Source organism: Magnolia sinica, chromosome 2 (genome assembly GCF_029962835.1).
Source record: "Magnolia sinica isolate HGM2019 chromosome 2, MsV1, whole genome shotgun sequence".
In the NCBI taxonomy this organism is placed as follows: domain Eukaryota; kingdom Viridiplantae; phylum Streptophyta; class Magnoliopsida; order Magnoliales; family Magnoliaceae; genus Magnolia; species Magnolia sinica.
In genome coordinates, this window is record NC_080574.1 from 103,154,228 (window position 1) to 103,178,002 (window position 23,775).

The window sequence follows — 23,775 nt, forward strand, 5'->3', positions numbered from 1 at the left end:
TCTTACCATATATATCGCATGTGTTTTTGTCTTTAATTGCTTATTGCCTGTTAGATGGTGCTCTATGGCCCCACCATGATTGATGTGTTTTATCCACACCATCCATCTATTTTCCATGAGTGGCATGGATAATTCTCATTTTTTGGACCATTCCTTAAAATAATCTGACAAAATGGATGGGTGGCATAGATATACAACACATGCACCAAGGTGGGCCCTAACACGTATTAACATAATATTATTTTACAGATAAAATATGTCGAGAGGAAGAGGAGGGAGACAACCAGATATAGAGTGGACGTACGGTCGGCCCATTCCCGATAATTGATTCGGGAGTATTTGTAATTTATGTGGCCATGTATCGAGGAGTGATGGGGTAACCCGCGTAAAGGAGCATTTAGCAAGAGGGTATCGCAATGTTGTGGATTGCCCTAAGTGCCAACAAGATGTGCGACAAGAGATGAGGGCCATATTAATAAAAAAATGTGAAGACAAAAGATGAACGACATGCACAGGAGAGGGAGATTGGGGAGGAGTTGGGGCGGCCACCATATGTAGGTGAGGAGGATGTAGTGGATCTCGATGGTGATGATGATCCCAAATATAGACGCGCAGTTCAAGAGTCCATGCGGGATCAGCTGGAGAGGGATCAACATAGGAGGTGGGACACGAGTAGGCCTAGATTTGAGGGGTCTATCCATGAGCGTGGTGGGGGGAGTAGAGCAGGGGAGGTCTATCCATGAGCATGGTGGGGGGAGTGGAGCAGGTGGGAGTGTTAGGGGTGGACCAAGGGAGGGTAGTAGGTAGGGAGGATTATGGGGCATGGACAGGAGTAGTAGCATGCGGGTGCCGAATCTACCTTCAGATCTGAAGATGTACAAAGAGGCAGAAGGGACACAAAAGAAAATAAAGATGTTTAGTGGAGGGGATGTGAGGAAGAAAGTTGAAAAGTTTATAGCGAAGTTTTTTATATATGATCAAATCCCCGCGAATGCCGCAGCAAGCCCGCACTTCAAAAATATGATAAGTGAAGTGCAGCGTGGGGGTGAAGGTGTGCAGCCGCCCACACCCTTTGAGATCTTAGGGAAGTACTTGGATGATGAACATGCAGAGATGAAGACATACGTCGATTCATATAAGCAGCCATGGGAAATGTACGGCTGCTCCATCATGTGTGACGGTTGGACCGGACTGACGAAGATGTCAGTCATAAATTTTATGGTCTATTCCAGGGGACAGGCGGTGTTCTTAAAGTTTATAGAAGTGAGTAACAAGATTAAAGATTCTAACTATTACAAAGTAATGCACAACGTCATGCAAGATGTTGGGAGGAGAAACATTGTGAAGTTTGTTACGGACAATGGGAGTGCATTTGTCAAGGTGGGGAAGGATATTCAGAACAAGTATCACATGTACTAGACCCCCTGCGCAGCCCATTGCATCGATCTCATGCTGGAAGCGATCGGGAATAGGCCGTCAGTGAAGACCGTAATTACTAATACATGGCTCATCACTAACTTCATTTACAATCACACCTGGTTATTAGCCGCGATGCGCGAGAGGTGTGGTGGGGATATAGTGCGCCCCAGGGTGACGCGGTTCGCCAAAATTTATATCACCTTAAGTAGCCTTCTCAAACACAAACAGGGGTTACGAGAGCTCTTCGCCTCTCATAATTACGAAGAATGGAAAAAGAGGTTAACGAAAGTAACCCATAGAATCAAGGAGTTCTAGGATCACGTGCGTGGTGTAGTGGGTATTCTAGAGCCCATTTATGTGGTGTTGAGGATGGTGAACAATGAGACAAATCCGTTGATGCGGTCGCTGTATCCATCCATACAGCTGATGAAAAAGGCCATCATGGTTAAAGCTCCCAATGCATATAAGTGGGTGCATGCAACAATCGACGACCGTTGGGAAAGGACACTTTCTCACCCACTACATCAAGCTAGTAAGTACCTATATGGATTTTTATCTATATGCAATAATAAACGAGGGTTGTACTGATGTGTATATGTTGGTTTTCAGCGTATTTCCTGAATCCCAAATGCCACTACAACCAGAATATCTTCGAAGATAATTCATTAAAGAGGGTTGTACATGAGGTGTACAATCACTTATTCCCCGACTGTACGGGGAAAGGCACCTTTGGTAGTAAGGTAAATATGTTCCGCACTTACATTCTCTTTATCTTCATCTCAACCATTCAATACTAAACCTGGTTGTTATACACCATCAACAGATTGTTAGATTCCACCACGCAGTTGGAATGTTTGGGTGCCACCCTGCGGTGAAGTCAAGGAACAGCATGATGACATGTGAGTTACTGCAGTAAACTTAACTTTTATATTATCTTGAAAATTCTAAAATAATGAAAGAATCTTATGATATGCGGGCGAATGGTGGTCCATGTACGACTGACTGCGAGGTTTTACAACGACTGGTTGTCCATGTGCTTGCACGGACGATGTCCTCATCACCCTATGAAAGGAATTGGAGTACATTCTCCCTTATCCACAAATAAATATGATAGACTAGGGTATGAAAGGCTTCAGAAGCTAGTGTATTGTCACTACAATATGAAGTTACGAGAGAGGCTGCTCTGCACGGAAGGAAGAAGTGCAGGAAGACCCACTGGACCTAATGACGGTCGGACAGCATGCATATGCTAAGGATGAGGAGGATGACCCAGTTTACCAATGGGTTAGGTCAAATGACTTGGATACCTCGGATGGACGACTAGAGCCACATGTTGCGAAAGAAGCAGAGACCAAGGGATTGATGTTGACACACATGTGGAGCAACAAAGGTCTCCTGATAAGGCATTTGACCCATTGACAAGGAGTCCAAAGTGCAGCCCGCGTCAATCACTATCACGCAGAACACGTGGCAGGGAAACATTGTCTGACACCAAGACTGAGTCAGAGAGTGATGCGGGGAATGAGTCTGGTGATGATGGTGGCAGTGATAAGGGTGACGATGACTCTGATGACAGTAAGGATGATGATGATGATGATGGTGACGGGGATGGTGGCAACACGGGTATAAGAGGCCTCCTAGCCCTTTCACCGAGGAGAATTTCGATCATTCCACAGAGGACCCTGACCATGGTTCTCGTCCAGGAGAACCACGACCCCGTCTTATTTACAACAAGACATACACATGTCAAAAGCTACTGCAGAAAAAGCAAACTCATAAACTTTTAGATTTTGAAGAGCTACTGGCAAAATGCATGAGGGACAAGCATTCGTGGCAGGCAAGGTGGCTCTAGATTTGGATCACGAATGAGGGAGGGGAGGAACTCGAGTAACAGGCCATAACATGAATCTGGATCACAAACACAGGAGAGTAGCTCAAGTTCTGCGCCACAGTATAGGCATGGATATGGACCTAGTGGATATGCGATGAGTGACTCCAGCAGTTACGGCAAATCATTTTTCAACCATGGTCAGGAGTTCACTTCTGCATATGGGCAAGGATATGAGCAGCAGTATGGATATAGCCAACAATATGGATACCAAGGAGCTTCATATGTGCCCTTTCCAGATCCGTATCAGTTACAGACTGTGAAGATTACGCAGTACCCACGGATGGGCGTATTGATTCAGTTCGGAGAGGATGAGTACTAGCGTTATGTCAAGGAGTATCTTAACTGGTACCACTATTATAACCTGGGCACAATATTGTCGATTTGTGGAGCAACAGTACTATGCCCAGCCCCGTTGAGATGAAGATGATTACGAGCCACCGTGCAACTCTATGTGCGTCTAGACCACAACCAGTCCCCATCATTGATACGTATATTTCTCAATTTTTACTTATTCAGCTCTTCTTTTGCTTTTCAATGAATTGGTTGTGTTTTCATACATGACTATGATATATTTATAAATATCATGCATTCAATTTAAATATAGTTGCATTAGTTCAGTTAAACATCGCATAGCTTAGGACCCTATACAAATGAAATTTATTATGTGCATCTTTTTTTTAGATGTTATGATTTAAGTGTGTATTAAGGGCTTTTTTAACAATCCCCAAAGTTTCATTAAAAAATTCAACCATTTTCCCAATGTTTCCCCATATTTCCCAAAAAGTGCGATAAATTATGCGATACAAACGATATATCTCTTGCGATAACCGATACGTATCTGTATCCCAAGGGTGCGATACATAGTGCGATATCGATATTGTCTTAGGCAACATTTCCACTCTTTGCCATACATGTGGCGAAGATAGCTCTAACAAAAAGCCTCTCGTGCAGTATTCAGTAGAATAGCGAGAGATGTTGACATCTCTCAAAACGACGTTAAAGGTCCCCACATTTAGAACATCTCCTAACGAAGTCCACGGAACGTCAACACGTGGCTCTCTTGAGCAGACTCCAGAGCCATCTAATCACCTCCTCGTTCTTCAACTCTGACAACTACATCAATAACAAAGACAGTTATATGACATGTCCTCCTCTCTTGCTCCTTCCAATTCCTTGACAACCCTAGAGATCGACACCTAAACACATTTCCACCCCTCAATCGTTCATCTATACGGTCGAGGCTCTTGCACATGACTTTTCCTTAATGACGACTCCATTGTCGCCAGGCAAACGCATTAATGGTTCTTTCGAATTTTCAAATTTCTCTCCTGACATGGTTAACCCGTCCAAACTAACCTTAGTTACCCTTCACTAGTCTATTCCTCTTCAGAAACTCTCTAGGTCCTCCTCTCCATTCAAATCTTATACCTCTACGACTGGGTTCTTTCCAGTTACTTCCCCTTTCCCCTTCACGGCTCTTCATAGTTCCACGAAAGTGGATATCCCTTCAGGTCACAGGCTCCCTGCCTCTATTCTTTGTCTCACTTCCTCTTGCTCGAAGGTTTGAGAGTGTCCAAAGTGGGCCCTGGTCACAGCAAATTCAAGGCCTCGGCTACGGTAGGAAAAAAGCCCAAGTCAAGGAATTGCTTCATAAGTATAAAGCTCAGATCATTGCAATTCAAGAAACCAAGCTTTCCTTGGTAAGTCATTCCAACTTAGATTCCATTTGGGGTTTGAGGCATAAAGATTGGATTTCCCTGACGCTGTAGGTTCTTCAAGGGGGGTTCTTGTGGCCTGGGATTCCAATTCCTAGGTCAAGGAAGACTCCCCAGTAGGAGCTTTTGTTGCCTTTATGGTTCTTAGAAACCGATACTCTAGATTCAAGTGGATCTTTTCTTCAGTATACGGTCCTTGTTCTACTCCCTTTAGGCATCTTCTTTGGGAGGATCTTAAGAAAATCAAGGACAAATGGACCCTCCTATGATGTATTGGAGGTGTTTTTAATGTGATTTGTTTCTCTTTAAAAAATCCAACAGTAATCGCATTACCAGGAGTATGAATCTATTTTTAGATTAGGTAGGGGGGAACAATCTCATTGACCTCCCTTTATTAAACATCGAGTTTACCTGGTCTAACAGTCAATCCCCTCATCCTCTCCCATCTTGATATATTTCTTATTTCTCCCACTTGGCTGGATGCTTTTCCTGTTGTCTTTCAGTGTAGCCTTCCTCGACTTTTTTCTAATCATTGCATGTCCTCTTGGATCTGATCGAAGAAAGTTGGGGGCCCAAGCCCTTCAGATTTGAGCTTTCTTGGGTTGAGGTTGAAGGATTCCCTTCTTTGGTTTCCAATTGGTTGTCTTCTTCCTCTATCTCCAATAGCCCGAGCTTTGTCCTGAGCAACAAGCTTAAACTTCTTAATCAAAACCCCATTAATTGGAAGAAGGAATCTTAGGTCGATCTCGAGGCTACAATTTCTAACTCAATTGCCTCCATTCAGCTCTCATATTTACAAGAGTAATCCAATTCCCTTTTGGAGGAGGAATTGTCCCAAACAGCTTCCCTTAATGAGTACTCAAGTGCAGTAAAGCAGCAGGAAATCAAGTGGAGGTCGAGATCTAGGGCTCTCTAGTTAAAAACTAGCGACAAGAACATCACTACTTCCATGCAATAGCAAGCACCGCCCATATCAAGATCCAATAAGATTAGTGTTTCATACAATGGTTTCAAGTTAGAGGACCTTGAGGCCTTAGCCGGTCTCAAACTTCATAGTCTCTTATTACTCCTCATTGTTATACATTGAATCTTGGACAAGACCTTCCCTGGATAATTCAGGCTTGACGCATATCTCTACGGAGGATGTTTTGACTCTCAAAGCCCCTTTCTCTAAGGCAAAAATCAAATCAGTTGTCTTTTCTCTCGGGAGAAATAAGTCCCCCATTCCTGATGGTTTTCCTCTTTCTTTCTTCCAAATTTTCTACGATATTTTGAAGAACAATTTAATAGATTTTCTTTCGAAATTCCATCAATCTAGAAATATTTCTAGCCTGATGGGAGCCTCCTTCATAGCTTTAATTCCCAAGGTCGATGGAGCTACAGACCTCAAAGATTTTTGCCCTATTAGTCTGCTGGGAGCTCCTTACAAAATTCTAGCTAAAATTTAACTTTTAGACTTCCTCCAGTGCTATTCAACATTATCTCAAAAGTGCAAGGAGCTTTCCTGGCTAATAGGAAAATCTTGGATTGTTCTCTTTAAGCTCATGAATGCATAGACTCCCACCATAGAGAAGGTTTGAAGGGGCTAGTGTGTAAGTTGGACATAGGAAAAGCTTTCAATCATGTTTATTGGGTTATTTAGATTATTTTCTTAGTAGATTTGGCTTTGGTCAAAAATGGTGAGGCTAGATTCATTCTTGTCTATCCTTGGCTTCCTTTTTTATGCTCATCAATGGTTCCCCCAAAGGCTTTTTCTGTTCTACTAGGGGCTTAGGCAAGGAGACCTCTATTCCCATTTTTGTTTGTGCTTGCTTCAAATGGCTTGAGTCATATGCTAAAAAAAGGGGAACTTGTGGGGTTTTTTCAATGGCTTCAAAATGTCCCCCAACATTCCCTCTATCCCTCATATTCAATTCGAAGATGATACACTTATGTTCTGTGGAGCCCCTGTATCAGCTACAATTAATTTAAGAAAAGTAGTTTGATGTTTTGAAGCCATCTTTGGTCTTAAGATCAATCTTTTTAAAAGTGAATTGTTGGGCATTAATATTTCCGATTCTTCTCTTTCTAGATTAGCCGAAGCCTTTTGTTGCAAGCCTAGCTCTTTTCCTTCCTCCTACTTGGGGCTTCCTCCTTCCATAGGGAGGCCAACTCTTCATCTCTAGGACGTTGTCATTGAAAGGATGGAGCATAAACTTTTCCCTTAAAAGAGTCGATATCTGTCTCTGGGGGGCAAGGTAGTTAACCCTAGTCAAAGCATCTTTGTCCAATCTCCTTTCTTATTCTCTCTTTATTTTGTTGTCCTAAATTTGTTTTAATTAGATAAATAAACTTAGGAGGGATTTTCTTTGGAACGACAACTCTAAAAGCCAGAAGTTCCATTTCCTAAGTTGGTCTAAAGTTTATAGGCCTTACATAGAAAGAGGAGCTGGAATTAGAGTATTATCGGATGTGAAGCAGGCTCTCCTTGGGAAATGGCTTTGGCGCTTTCGTATCGAGTTTGGCAATTGGTGGAGAAAATGCAACTTGCAAATATGTAGTCGAGGAGGGGGGTTGGTTTACCAAACCCACCTTATACAGAGCCTCCTCAATGTGGAAGGCCAATATCTCCACCCAGCCTCTCTTCCAAGAAGGCATTTCCTTCAATCTTAGTGATGGTTATGGGATTAGATTCTAGTTGGACTGTAGGATTTCCAATAGTCCTCTAACAACTATCTTTCTTGTTCTGGCCAGAGTGACTTCCAATAACTCCACTACCATGGCTAATTGCTTCTTCACTAATGGTTCAGGGGTTTGTTGCCCTCCTTGTAGGAGAGCCCTTACGAAAAATGACATAGAGGAACTGTTGGAGCCACAGATGCTTCTGCAAGGGATCCATCCAAATCCGAGGATGAAAGACTCTTTCTTAGACGCTCACCTCTTCCGACCTGTTCTCTTCCAAATCCTTTTGGCACCTCATATGTGGTCGTATCCCCCTCATCATCCAAACTTCCCTTACTGCTTTTGTGGTTGTAACCCCCTCATCATCTGTGGTCGTAAACCCCCCCTCCCCCCCCCCCCCAAAAAAAAGAATAATAAAAATAAATAAATAAATCTACAAGTGAAGGGAGTGTATTAGGAGTTAGAGGGTGTGGTGAGGCTTTCATTCCCCCAAAGGGGACTTTCCTTCCTTAATAACAATTGTCCGAGGAGGGGCAAGTGTGTTTTAGGAGAGTGAGCGAGCGCGCCTTCGCTAGATTCTACGTAGAGGAAGGACTCTCACAGTAGAGAATTTTCAAACGCCAGGCAATTGTCTTGCCTAATATCCGCTTGCTCGGCAGTGGAGATGCATAATCCATCTCTTAACTCTTCTTGCATTGCCTATTCATGGTTCAAGTTTAGTATGATATCTTGATCAAATTTCCTTCCCCCTACGTAATGCTTGGTGAGATTTCTCTAAAAAAATGCTTAGTGAGATTTATCTCTAAAAAAAATGCTTGGTGAGATTCTGGATCTGTTATTCACTTGGCACAGTGAGAGCATTGGTAAAGACTTTAAAGCAATCTGGCACCTTATGTTAATGGCCACCCTTTGGAATATTTGAAAAGAAAGAAATCTCCGCTGCTTCAGCAATTCCTCTTCCTCCTCTCCAAAGGTTTCATCTCAAATCTTCAGGGACGTTAAGGACCAGTCCTCAAATCTCAATTTAACTAACAAATCCTTCATAATACCCCTTTTGGATCAAAGTTGGGCTTCAGTTGGGTTCCTCTGTGTTCTGTCTCGTGTTTGGTTGATGCCTTTCTATTTCGTGGTCTTTGTTTGTATAAGTGATTGTGGTTTCTCTTTTTGGGCCTCTGTTTCCACCCCTTGAGTTATATAAATAAATATATATATATATATATATATATATATTTTTTTTTTTTTTTTCTTTGAAAAAAAAATGTGGAAGGTTGGTCACACTTCTTTCCTAACCATTTTTTAAATCCATAAAAGCCCTCCAATCACTGACTAGAATCTTTTCTTTTTCGTTTCTTTTTTTTTTTTTTTTTGCAGTATCACTGACTAATGTCATCCAACCAGAGTGTTAACCAATGGTATGGCCCAATAAGTGAGTGGTCTGGATCTCACAAGTGAGATGCATGAACAGAGATAATAGTGTCCAACTTAGATATAAGTGTTTAACACCTAGATCCTTCCCTTATATTCGATAATATTCAATCGGTCCCAAAGCAACCCAACAAGGCAAGGGACTAATACTTTTTTTGTCAATAGGGACTCACGTGAATTTTATTTTTTTTCCTTTTTCTTTTTATAGAATGGATACTTCATTAAAAAGAGCAAAAGAACCCCAACAACAGCACCAAAGCGAAAGAGAAAAAATAAGAAGTGTTGAAATGATGACGCATCATACAAGCACATCGGAACAAAATAAGGTGATTTTCCCACGCCACAAGGGCTCACCTAAAAATTATCCATCGAACACAAAAGGGACCTGTTCACTAAAGGTGTGTTTGGAAGCCCTATCCAAATGAAATGCAATTACTAGTTACAATTGGCATAAGTGGCCAAATTGTTATTTCTTAAGCATTCATATCTGGTTTGGGCTCCAAATTGCATGTGTTACTACCAAGCTAAAACTGCAAGAGATGTAATTGGATTTTGAGGCTATTTCATCACTACGGAAAATACTTGAAAATGTAATTGATCATTCTCATATTTCATCACTATGGAAAATACTTGAAAATGTAATTGATCATTCTCATTTCCTAATGCAAATCAAACCCTAGATCACATGTGAACCAGAGTGGGCCCCGCTAGTTCATACATGTGGCCAGTCCATTTAATTTACAAGACAGTTTACATGCTAACATAAGCATGCATATGCCTCACAATTGTGTATATGGCATCCCACATACAACCATATCGTTATATGTAGCATATACAAAACCAGCGGCTGTGCACACAGATCCAATCAATCTATTCACAGCATTTCAAGCATGTTTTTGTGTTCATTTCCTATTTTGTAGAGGAAGTACTCAATGAGCTGCTGCTTGATTGTGTATACAACCCCATGTGCATACACATGCCATTTTAAGCAATCTCACAATATTAGTAGTCTGTCTTTAATTTAGGTAAGTTCACATTAGGAGAAACTGGTATATAAACTCTATAAATAGGGTTAGGGCCTATGACCATATGCATGGTTATGTTATGAAGAAGATTGGAAACACTAGTTGACTTCTTTTTCCTGCAAAGGGCTTCTCTATTGGTGTGATGCCACTAGAAACCCCAGAGTCTGACGCCTTAGGTGCAGGTGGAACAATTTTACCTAGTTATCAGAGGAAGTAGTTCTTGGGAAACTTGTCCCCCTTTGTTCTTTTCATTTTCTTTTCCTCTTTCCTTAAAATCTGCAGAAACCGTAACCGTAACTCCAATCCAAGGTGTCCCGTATCGGTATCGGTTGGCGTAACGGTGCCCTCCGAAACCGATACGGATACGGGGGCGTAACGGCGATACGGGGGCGTAACGGCCCGTAACGGCGCAAATTTTTTTTTTTGCCAAAAAAATATGAAAAAATATGGATTAAATCCAAAATATTCTAAGCATTCCAAATATGCATTCATTTATAAATTGGAACATGTTTATGGTGGTGTAACAGTCCACTCTTTGGTGAGAAGTTGTATCGGACTGTCTGATTAATTTAACCAGGTAACTTGAATATGACTACAAAATTCATATATTTAATTTTTTAAATATGTAATTTATATACTTAACATCTTGATATCATTTCTCCCAATAGTTCTTTAAAAAAATGAAATTAAATTCAGGTAGATGGCGTTGCTAATTTGGGGTTGACTTGGAGGACCAATTTATTCTCCAAATCAGCCTCAAATTCATGCCATTTATTGTCATTATCCCACTTATAAATTAGTGCACATTTATTGGATAGTGAATCATAAAAATAAAAATAAAAATCAAAAGGCCCTATTTTAAAAAATAAAAGTTCACAAATTAACAATTAAAACTATTCAAATAATTTGATTTTGGCATTGTGAGTTAGCAATTGCAGTCCATAATTTAATTGTTAAATTTCAAGTTAATATATGTCTCGTGTACAATTTTTTAAGGCTTGAATTAGGAGGAACTTGGATGTAAAGTGCAGCACACGTGTCAAAGTTTTTTGGGCCTCACCCGTGATGAATGTGTTATATCTACACCGTCCATCCATTTTGCCAAATAATTTTAGGGCATGAGCCCAAAAATGAGGCACATCCAAAGCTCGGGTGAATTGCACCGTAAGAAACAATAATAATTAAACATTCACCGTTAAAAATTTATTGGGGGCTAGAAAAGTTTTGGATCAAGCTGACATGTGTGTTTTCCCTTCATCCACGTCAATATGACCCAATTAATAGGTTAGATTGAAAATAAACATTACAGTGGATTTTAGGAAATTTTTAATGGTGAGCATTCTATAACCACTATTTCCTATGGTGTGGTCCACCTGAGATTTGGATATTAATAATTTTTTGAATCCTGACTTAAAATGACGTGGCAAAATGGATGGACGAAATGGATAAAATATATATATTATGGTGGGGCCCACTCGAGTCTGATCTGATTGGATGGAAAATAAACGTTACCATGGGCCCTACAAATTATTTAACCGTGAAAATCATTATCCCTGCTGCTATTTTTGGTGTGGTCCAGATGATCTCTGGATATAATTCATTTTTTGGCGGGTGCTCTAAAATGATCTCTGAAAATAGGTGAACGGTGTAGATGTAATAAATACATCACTGTGGAGCCCATGTAACTTTGATCTCCTTTGAACCGTTCGTACAACTCGGAGCTCGAGGAGTGTCGGCGCTCGTCTTTGCGTGACACGTACCTACAGCAGTCAGCTGCTGCAAATAAAAAAAAAATGGAGAGAGGGAAACGAAAAGAAAAAAAGAGGGAAAGAAAGAAAAGAAAAAAAGAGGGAAAGGGGGAAAGAAGAGATTGAGAGAGCGAGAGAGAGTGAGAGAGAGAGGAAGAAGAAGAAGAAGAACAGGAGGCAGCCGCAGCTGCTCGAGAAGAAGAAGAAGAAGAAAAGAAAGGGAAAAAAGGTAAGGTTTTTTTTTTTTTTGTTTTTTGTTTTTTTTTTTTTTTCAGGGCCCGTAACAGCCGTTACGGGTCTGTAACGGCCGTTATGGCCCGTAACGGCCCCGTAACGGCCGTTACGGTCACAGAAATCCATAACGGCCGTTTCGACCCCGTATCGCGTAACGGGTCCCACCGTTACCGTTACGTATCGGCCGTTACGTAACCGATTTGGGATACCCTGCTCCAATCCCTTCCACCTCTACGCCTCTAAGCCAACTGCAGCCCCCTACATACTCACATCTCCAACTGACACCCTTTTCCACCCCTAAATCCACAGCCGCAGGCCTTTACACCCCTACACCCAACCGTATATCAGAAGCCCTAACACCAACATCCAAACTGACAGCCTTTCACACCTAATTTCTCAACTAAAGTCCCTGTTTTTACCCCTAACCATCACTACAGTCATTATACTCCAATTTACTCGGCCCAAATCAACTTCCTAAATGTCCCATCTGCCACATCTATGCCAGCTGCAAGCCTCACCCAAGTTCCAAAACCAGTAACAAGACCAAGCTGTAGCCTTTCACACCTAATTTCTCAACTAAAGTCCCTGTTTTTACCCCTAACCATCACTACAGTCATTATACTCCAATTTACTCAGCCCAAATCAACTTCCTAAATGTCCCATCTGCCACATCTATGCCAGCTGCAAGCCTCACCCAAGTTCCAAAACCTGTAACAAGACCAAGCTGTCACCAGAAATGGACATACAACCCTACTGAAAGACTGTAACCCAATTACCAAAACCAGTGCCCATTACAGCCATTAACCTCCTCCTGGAACCTGTTGCCAGCCCACATACCCACTGTGGACCTGCTCTCAGCCCTCCGGAGAAAAAAAAAAAAAAGATCCCCGACACTGTTTCACCCCACCGCAAAATTTCAGGCATATATGCAGCCCCCATTATACCTAAACCTACATCCAATTCAAACTCCAAACCTGCTAACAGTTACATCCCTGAACAAACCATCATGATCTCAGCCCTTGCTCGGCCAAACTTCCAGTCCAGATCCAACCCAGAACAATGTTCTTCAATTTTTTTATTTTATTTTTTGGAAAGGTAACACTGCCTGGGATTGAACCCTAGATCACCCAAACACACTACACTGTCTCCACCTGCTCATCCAATGAGTGGGAGACAGAACAATATCCTATTCCCCAACCTAAAAACAGAAGCTTCCCACAGCTGGTAACACGACTTTAAAAAATAAAAATAAAAATTAAAAAATAAATAAATAAATAAAAACAGTTCCCAAGCAGCCTTTAAGCTCCAACTGCAACCTGTAACCAGCCACAAACCCTGACTTCAGACCTGCTCAGCCCTCAGAAACCAAAATCTCAGCCAGTGCTTCATAACACTACTAAATTTCAGGCATATATACAGCCCTTGTTACACCTAAATTGACACGCAATTCAAACTCAAAACCTGCTACCTGTTCAATCCCTGATCAAATTGCATATCAGCCCTTGTCTTGGCCAATCTTTCAGTCCTCATCCAGCCAACCCTAAACAGTCCCCAGGCACACCAAAATCCAATGTGCATTCTGCTGACCCTAAATAACATCCTAATCCTGAACCAAAACCAATATATAAACAAAAACCCTTACCTGCAAGCCCTCTCTAGCCGTGAATTCTCAACCACATCCTTTCACACTTTTTTATTCAAGCATACCCTGTTAGTTAAAACATGTAAAGCCTCTTATGGACCCCATGTTCCAAATTCCAGCCTATAGTTTTTACGATTTGAGAGGTTCAGAGCAGACAGCCTAACAGTAGCAACTTCTTATTTCCACTCAACTTGCCAGCTAATTATTTGAAGATTGGATAGATTCCTAGCCAACTTCAAATCACTTATTTAAGTCAAAGGTGCAAGCGCCTTAATTTATAGTTGTTTTGAAGCTAAATAATTATTATTATTACATAAAACACACTAGAACGCTCATGCGTTTTTCAGCAAGGCTTCAAAGCCTTATGCAGGCCCACAGCCCACCTACGCTTACGACCAGTGTTCGAAATATCGGTATCGTGTTACGTATCGCATCCTTGGGATACAGATACATACCGGTTATCGCATGGGATATATCGTTTGTATCGAGTAATTTATCGCACTTTTTGGGATACATGGGGAAACATTGAGAAAATGGTTGAATTTTTCAATGAAACTTCAGGGATTGTTAGAAAATACATTAATACACATTTTTAAATAATAGCATCTCAAAAAAGAACTGCACATAATAGGTTTCCTTTGTATAGGGTCCTAAGTTATGCGTTGTCTGACTAAACTACTACAACTATATTCAAATTGAATGCATAACATTTAGAGTATATGCGAATGACCATTTCATCAAATACTTCGAAATTAGTCTCAATTGACATCTAGTTGAAGGTAAATTTTGGAAAAAAAAAATATTTTATTAATTTTTAATTAAAAATGATTTTTATTTTCTGAAAATTGACAAGGACTTAACAAATCAGTAAATTAACCCTCATACATGCTTGATTTCATGTTTGGAGTGAAACATTGCAAGCAATTTGAGAGAAATTTCAAAAAATTTCCAAATTTCCCCAAATCGGACCACCTACACTCAAATTTCAAAATTAAAATGTATATGATGATCATTTCATGAAGTAATCTTAAATACTTCAAAATTAGTCTCAATTGACAGCTAGTTGAAGGAGATTTTCGGAAAAAAAAAAATGGAGAACATGAAGAACTAATGGATATCGAAATCAAAGCTCCAACTCCATGATTTTTCATGCGAAACATGAAAAACCAATGGATTTATAACCACTTGGCACTGATTTAATATAATTTCAAAAAAAAAAAGGATCGAAAATTGAAAATGCTCACCGGATCAAACATGTGGGATATATCGGCACTACCTATGCATTTTGTATTGCATAGGTGGGATACAAGATATATCGTGGGATATATCAACAGATATCGTTGATATTTAAAACAATGCTTACGACCCACTTAGGTCCACTATAGGGCCCAACAATAATAACATAGGCCCACAACCCACCATAGGGCCCAACATGTGCTGATTCAATAACCAGGTTGCACCATCTCTCTACTCAAATATTCTTGTGAGTGTACTTCTTGTCTACTTTTTTGCGATACAATGTTGATATCTAATTGATTCGATATATGGATTGCACCATTTTGGTATCAACGCGGGTGATCATTGGGAAATTGTTGACTCTACATCATCCCCTAATTGCTTTGAAGGGGGTGACACAAGAAGAGTTTGTACAAGTAATCCAATTAATCCACACACTCAAAGAGTGAGTAGATCAACTCATTCACGCGGTAGGCACTCTCACTAATCAAGTGGGGGAGCTCCGGCATTGAGGGAATCTGGAGATCGAAGTTGGAGCATGTGGACACGTAGGAGGTCCCTACCAAGGTCCTAACCAACAAAGGACGGCTCCAGCTTATGAAAACACCAATGATTGAATTCTTCGATTGTTGGAACGTGCAAAGAATCTGGAATTAAAATAGAAATTCCAGAAATAACGAAAAGAACCATGGAATCAAAGGGAAAGTTGACATCTGAAGTGATCGATGCATTAACTTTGAACCCACACTTAAATTCACTAACGGATCAATTGATGGATCCACTAATGGCAGCAGTCACATTGATAGACATGCAAATGGGTATCAACACTCATATTGAAGCACATTTGCAAAAGATGACTATGGCATGAAAAATGGAGCAAATATTTCATGATCCATGAAGAACTTTGCAATTACAACAAACACGTTGGCACCCACAAAAGTGCAAGCGACAGAGACATCATCTACAATGGAGTCCAACAAAGGTTGTGCCAAACCGACGCTTAGGGTTGCACCACCAACTTCCACCAAAGAAGAAGATTTGTCGTAGAGGTAATACAAGTCCAAAGGTTGAGATTGGTTTCCAACTCAAGGATGAGTTCTTTCGAAGCCATTAATGCAAGCCCACAACCCACTAAATGGCCCAATATGTGCTGATTTTTTTACTATTTATTTATAGATTTGAGAGCTTAAATCAAGGATTGCACTTTACTATTTTTTGAAGGTATAAGGGCTAATTTAAATATGTGACCAGTGTTGTCAAAATCCTATGATTTATGATATATGATTTTAGTCAAATCTTAAGCAACACGATTTGAATCCCAACCTTGAATCCCTTTTTATATGAATCCTATGATTCTATGATTTGAATCTTCCGATTTATGATTTAAATTCCAATTTACGATTCAAATTATACTTATTCTCTTCTATTTTAAGATTCACTAGGCTTTCATTTTATGTTTTTTATTTGATAAGGGCTACAAGAATCATTTAGAAAAGGTAAATTATTTTATTTGTTCTTATAAGAGATTAAATTATAAATATTCTCTTTAACATTAAATCATGTAGCCTTTTTTTGTGATTTCTTACTTCTTAACTAGTCGAAACACCAAATTGATGTATGACTTACTTGTAATGTTTTAATGGATGGTTACGATCATGCTGATTTATATGTATTATGGAATGATATTTGGAAATGAAAATATCTTTTTTCGTCAGTGTACTATCAAAGGCTGATTTTTCATTGTAATTCTATATTCAAGAAAGGTAACAAGAACATAAATTATTAAAGGATTCAAGTTTTTTTTTTTTTTAAGGGAAGTTTCTTGAAAGACCAAAAAAAAGGGAATAAGAATCCTTTAACACTATCATTACATGGTATTACTTGGTGCACATTGATGGGAAAAGGAAGATTGATGAGTTAAAAAAAAAAAAAAACTGATATATTCATATTTTTAATATTTTTTTCAATTTTTTAAGAAATTTGTAAAAAATATTACGATTTCCAATTAAATACGATTCAACCCCTACTACGATTTTAAAAAATCTTTCTAAGTGTGTAGCCATGTGTCTTTAACATATCTTGAAGTTTCATTCAGAAATTACACCATTTTCCTAAACTTCCCCAATTCAGACTACAAAACTTCACACGATGTTTATGGTATTTCCCGATATATCCCGCAATATTTCTCATTCTCAAAGATGCGATATCAAGTGTGATAAAACAATATCACAGAGAACAAGCAATTGAAAGTTATACACAAACCCACTGGGTTACCAGAATAAGCAAATGAGACTGTATAGGTGACCCATTGATGTATTTTGAATTATCTTTTGGGGCAACATCATACTGACTCAATGTGGTATGGTATTGTACCAATGAGGATTGGCTAGATCTTACTTGGTTTTCCATGGACAACACTCTGATTCACCAACACTTTCACACACAAGCAAAGGAAATCGTCCTCAAGTCAATGAGGAAGGATACACAATGGGGAAATGAGAGGACAAAGAAGAACAATAAAACAGTGCCAAGATCGTCCACAATGAAGGAGATAAATATGCCAAATGAGAGACAACAGACCGAGCTAGCCATGCAACCATTGCCAAAGAAGAGAGGCATGCCGGGACACTAAAGACATGCCGTGATAGTACACATACGCAAGGATGCAAGAGAGAGAATATGATTAGTTCGAGGAAGTGTCAAGCAACTTGGAGCCATCAAAGTCCCTACAAACTATTTAAAATGTGCCATGGCAATGCTCCAGAGTTAAAGGCTGATGTCTCTTTCAAACTCACAAACAAGTTTCTCAAAGTCGGGATTGATGTAAACCAAGCATAGGATTATACATCTGACCCAAAGTGGCACCAGCATGCCTCTAGTTCATATGCATGGCCAATCCATTAGAAATAATTTTGCACGCTAAAATCTAGCATGTGTATGTTTCGCAATTGTGTATATGGCAGCCTATACACAACCGTACAGTTGCATAGAGCTGTATGCACAACTAAACGATTGTGTCTATTACAGCCCCAACAAAGAGATATGCAACATCTTAAGTGGTGGAGACTATTCATATATTGTGGGAGGAAGTACACAATCTCTACTATGTACTATATGCAACCATTAATTCCATTAGGGGTGCAACTTGGCTTGGGCCGAACCTGAACCCAACTGGCCCAACCCAAAATTTTGGAAGGGTTGGGTCGGGTTGGGTTGGGCTGCGTCGGGTTGGGTTGGATTGGGTTGAGTTGAGTTCAGTCTGGGCACAAGCTGGAAATCGTCAACCCGACACCGGTTCGGGTTGCATTGGGCTCCAGTTGAGGCCTTAGGCAAACCGACCCAGCATTACATATATAGTATAAACTATTATATCTAACGGACATATGGCATAAGATACTAAATTACTACTATTAGTAGAGATTATTATGGGCCTAACTCAACCCCACCCAACCTTAGATGGGTTAGATATGGTACGTTGGGTTAGGCTCAAGTAGGGGACCTCCGGTTGTGTCTCGGGTTGGGTCAGACTGCAAGTTGACCTAGTTTGAGGTCAGGTTGGGCTTGAGTTGACCCTCAACCCAACCCATTCCAGTTGCACCCATAATTTGCATATGCATGGCATTTTGTGTAACCTTGCACTGGAAAGTGTCATTTATTTTCTTTGATTGTAGCAAGTCCAGGTTACTAGTCAAGTAAGAAATAGAGGTAGGACTCGAAAGGGAAGACCGTATAAGCTCTACACATAGGCCCTATGGCTACATGCATGGATATGTTACGAAGAATAATGAGAACGAAAGTGGAGCTTTGGTGTTTTCTCGTGATGAAAATGCCTTCTCTATGGTGGATGGCATCAGAAACCCTAGGATGCAATGCATTCTAAGGACAGAAATTACAAATCGGTTATTTCAACTTGTTCAGACTCCGGACTAATGATTAAAATTCAATTTGCATTAATGTGAACCCTGAATGATATTTATGTAATTTATTTGTGTATACAAACCCAGCCTAACTTCCCAATCTCTCTTTTCTTCCTCTTAATTCTACCTCTAACCTTCAACTCCACCCAAAAATAAAAAAATAAAAATCCACCCGAACAGAAAACACTCCACAACAAGTGAGGGGAAATTTATTTTTATTTTATTTTTTAATATATATATATAAAAGCACACCTGTTGAACAAAGCCAGAACATCCAATCGAATCAACCATAAAAGAAGCTGCCAAGCATAACAAAAACCAACCTTGAAGGAAATTAGCACAACCTAAACACACCCAACTGCTCAAATCTTCTGAAAACATCAAATACAGCAAAAGAAAATTCAAGGAACCACCAAACAAGCCACTAAAAGTAAACATCGAAAAATAAAAAACAAAACAAAACAAACAAAACCTTACCGAAGAACTCCAAAAACACCCAAGTGCTAAAATACAAATTAATAATAACAATAATAAATTATTATTTTTTTAAGTGAGAGAAGAAAAGAAATCTCACATTGCTTCCTTTCCAAACTTGGTAGACGCGCTTGGCCATGAGAGACCGATTTCACTAGGCCGGTAGAGAATCAAAGATTTGGAACTTGTTCGTGCTCATCCTTCTCCAACGGACCGAAACGGATTTTTTTCAAAGAAGCTGAGTTTTGGGAGGAAAGGGGATTCGGGTTTTGCTCTTTTTTTTCGTTTTCTTTTTTTTTTTCTTTTTTTTTTTTGTGGGGGGGGGTTGTTCCTCTTCTCTATCTATCTATCCATGATTTTTCCGAATGCGAGAAAAGGAGTTGTCTTTTTTCTTCTCTGTTTTTTCGTTGGAGTGAGGTTTTAGAGGAGAGAAATGGACGTTTCCGGGTACATTGGTTGGTAGGCAGAAGCAGAAAGAAAAGCGAGAGAAGAAGAAACCACCCCTCCCCCCGTTCTGCTCCCCCATTTAATTACTGGCAACTCATTTGCTTCTGCGCATGAGCAAAATGTCCAGTCGGACCGTGCGTGTGGGGCATGTTTGGTGATCTAGGCCGTTGACACGACGAGCCCCCGCTATTAACGGCTGCTGTCCTGCGCGCCTACCATGCTCGATGGTCTTAGCCGTCGTTCCGCGCTTACAAGCAGTGAAACATACAGTGCTGTCCACGTACATAGGACAGATGTCTAAGGGCGAGGATCTTCCAATCTGAGAAATATCAGGGTCATCCACCACCTAAGCTGGGGACCGTCAAATCATTGTCATCCCATCTACACAAAATTGGGGACGCGAGTTTTTACAGGAGTTGCTGTAACCAAAAGCTTGCGGGACCCACCATCATTGGACGGCTAGTGTTAGGGTGAGAGTAAATACCAAGGTAAATCTAATACTTAACTGGGCTAACCACAGTAGGGATGAAACGACTACCGTTGAAATTTTCCTGGCCTCGGCGTTTAAAATGTCGTCTGATCCTCGATGAGTAGACTCCCACCCAGATGTGGGGCCATGTGAGTTTCAATGATGGGCTTATGCGGTTTTGAACTCTAATCCATCGGACTGGGATTCGGTGGTGAACTCTCCAGTACAGATGTTGGACCACCCTCCAGTACAGAGGCTGGTACTGGTCCGTGCCGGTTGGTGCTCTGTGGGCCCACCATGATGCGTGTGTTTTATGCATGCCATCCATCAATTTTGCCAGCTCATTATAAAGGGAGATCCAAATATTAGGCGGACCATACCACAGAAAATAGCGGGGCATGTAGAAAACTTCCTTGCAGTGCCCTGGGCCCATCACGATGCATCTATTTTAACCCTGCCATCCATCAATTTTGTCAGTTTATTATGGAAGCGGATTCAAATATAAGCCCAGGGGTGTAAACCGAGTCGAACCGAGTCGAGCTGGCCTCAACTCGACTTGGCTCGCCGCTAGCTGACCCCGACTAGAACTCGGCTCAGCTTAGTCCTTGAGCCTAACTGGCCAGTTCAGCTCGGTCCGAGCAGCAACTTGGTCCAATTCGAGTCGAAATCGAGCCTCTATTGCATTTTCACTAACACATGCATTGCAATTTCAATTTCTCACTGTATGTAAAACAACGGTAGCTCTTCAATAGTATTTCATTAAACACCTTGTATGCAACATCAAAATCAAGGAAAAATGGTATTTGTTTCATATACATACCTTCCCTACCACTAGATGACACTTTGTTGAGTCATTTCATCAAACACTTGGTGAGCAACATTAATATCAGAGTAACCGAGTCACTGAATTAGTTCAATCCGAGCTCGATTCGAGTTGGGATTCGATACTAGACGAGTCGAGCTCAGGCAAGCTCGAACTAGGTTCGAAAATTGTTCAAGCTCAAAAAATCAGCTTGACTTGGCTCAAACTCAGCTTCGAACCAAGTCGAATCGAGCTTTTTCAAGTCGAGTCGAGTGAGCTAACTGAGCTAACTCGGTTCGTGTACACCCCTATATAAGGCAGACTACACCTGTAATATACTAGCAATTTTTGGGATATTTTTTTCTTTTTAATTATTTAATCATAATCGATCATCAAATGGGTCATTTTAACTATTTAAATCAAAATCCGTGGCAATCCATTTGTTGGATCACCAATCCAAATAATGAATTATCAATCCAAACCATCTAAATTAAATAGTAACTAATTAATTTTAAAATCTATTGTTAAAATTATCATCTAATAGATGTATCATCAATATCTTGAGAATTGTCTATTAAACTACTTGATCTTTCTATAGACAACCGTTTAATATGTTCCTAAACACAGTTGTTCGCACCCATTTTCAGTCATATCCCGTCGCGACCAATCATATTAGGTTACGTGTGATTTGTACAAGCACGCATGGTGCGCCTAAGGATTTTCCTGCAGATATGTACGAAGATGCCTCGGAAAGTGGAACCACAACATATCAGTTGTTGTCATGCATCACTAGAGCGGTCGAGAGGAAGAATAGTTGAGCTCAAATGATCATATGATAGATGATGTAGGTACAGGCGATCGAGCTCGCATGATCACTTGACACGTGGCGCAAGAAGAGGCAAAGGAAGCAGAACATGGGAAGCATCTAGAATCTAAGTAATTGAGAGCGGTTACCATAACCGTCGGAACGTGGAAAGGATTCAAAACGCGTAGATCAAAGCTACAAATAGTAAAGCAAATTGAGAAGAAAAAATCGCCTCATACCAATCTAAACAAAGCCGATATATCTTTTAATTATCCTTTAATTACAAGTCAATTTGCATTCCATGGTGTAATCCTTTACTTTCTGCAAATAAATTATCTTTCTTGGTGTAACCTTTCACTTTCTAGCTTGTTGTTTACATTTCATAACATAATTTGTAGTGGTAATCAAATAGTTGATAAGCTTTAACTGTAATAATTTAAGTTCGCTCTCGAGTGTTGAATTCAGTTTATCTATCAAAAATGAGTTCTTTTAACTATTCTTCGCGATCGACTATAAGGATTTCTCTTTCTTTTAATTCCACCTGTATTAAAAAGTCTTTTCGTATGGAAGGCAACGGAGTAACCCATCATCAGAGGATGAACCTCACCCTATGAAAATCGTCTGATCCAATTTACACATCGAGCGAGTGGTTGAATAGGCGACCGATCTCCTCATACCTCAGTCATACACTACGTGCCTACCTACCTCGGTGCTCGGGGTCATTGTTGATCAGTTCTAATTGGAGTTGTAAATCCAATTCCAGTACACATGCATACACTGTGTAAGAAAACAACGTTGAATAACAGTATCAACAACGTCACATAAAAATCTTGACCTAAACAATGATAAAAAGCTTATATCTAAGGCTAAAAATTCTTGAACCGTCAATTTTAACATGTTTTGTGGACCTCAGCAGAGTATATTGGTTTCTTATTTCATGACTCTAGTAGATCTTTAACACCATAATTTTAAATTATTTTAGCATATGTAAAATCATAAAAATTATCCATATATATTATAACCATACATTTTAACATGGCATATAGTATTATACATTTTTCTATCTTAATTTTTTTCACATGATCTTTGTAATAAAAACTTCATTTTGATATAATAGTTGGATATATAAACTTTTGGTATGCCACATATGATCGTGGCATGTACACACTCGATTAATACACCATACTTCATATGAACACATGTATAAAATAATTGGTGCACCGCCGCTTCTACAAACACTTGTGATTTCCCTACAATTAACCCTAGTCATTTTAATTAATAAATCATTTTACAAGAGGACACAAGATATAAACAATCTAATTATGCGCTTAGATCAAGAAGACTGTACTTGTAGGACCCACATCTCCATGACACGTATGCACATATTCTTTGCACTCTCACCTACCTGAAAATCTCTCACCCTTAATATGAGAGTTACATGCACTTAACATATGTTTATCACGTGTTACATGTGCATGTACATCAATGTAAGAGGGCTTTGGCTCCTTTTATATAAGGCATGTCAAACTACTTCTCGTAAACACTCACAGAGGGAGAGGGAGAGAGAAAGAGATTAAAAGAGAAATTTTATGACCTTACCTTTTAATCCATACCGTTTATCAAGTGAGTGCTTTAATATTATATCTCTTAAATGTTTTAGGTCGGATATAGTAGACCCCAAAACTGGGATGAACCAAGGGCTAACCATGAGGTCAGCATGTGTGGGCCCCACACATTGTCACATAAGCAACAACGTGGTCCCCATGTGTAGACATAATAAATAGTATGGGAGGGCCCCACCCTTCTATAAGATTTTGTACAAGTAAAATTTTCCATCTAAATTTGAATTTTTGTTTATTAAGTTT

General features: G+C 39.9%; 1 protein-coding gene across 1 annotated transcript in view; it reads right to left on the reverse strand.

Moving 5' to 3' along the window:
• LOC131237325 (protein S-acyltransferase 8) overlaps positions 1-19,930 on the reverse strand; it is a 77,634-nt gene extending 57,704 nt beyond the window's left edge. Inside the window, exon 1 of the mRNA XM_058235034.1 lies at positions 19,488-19,930. Within this exon, the coding sequence (XP_058091017.1) occupies positions 19,488-19,526 (39 nt within the window). The 5' untranslated portion in view covers positions 19,527-19,930. The remainder of the gene's footprint in view (positions 1-19,487) is intronic.
• Between the last annotated feature and the right edge of the window lie 3,845 nt (positions 19,931-23,775).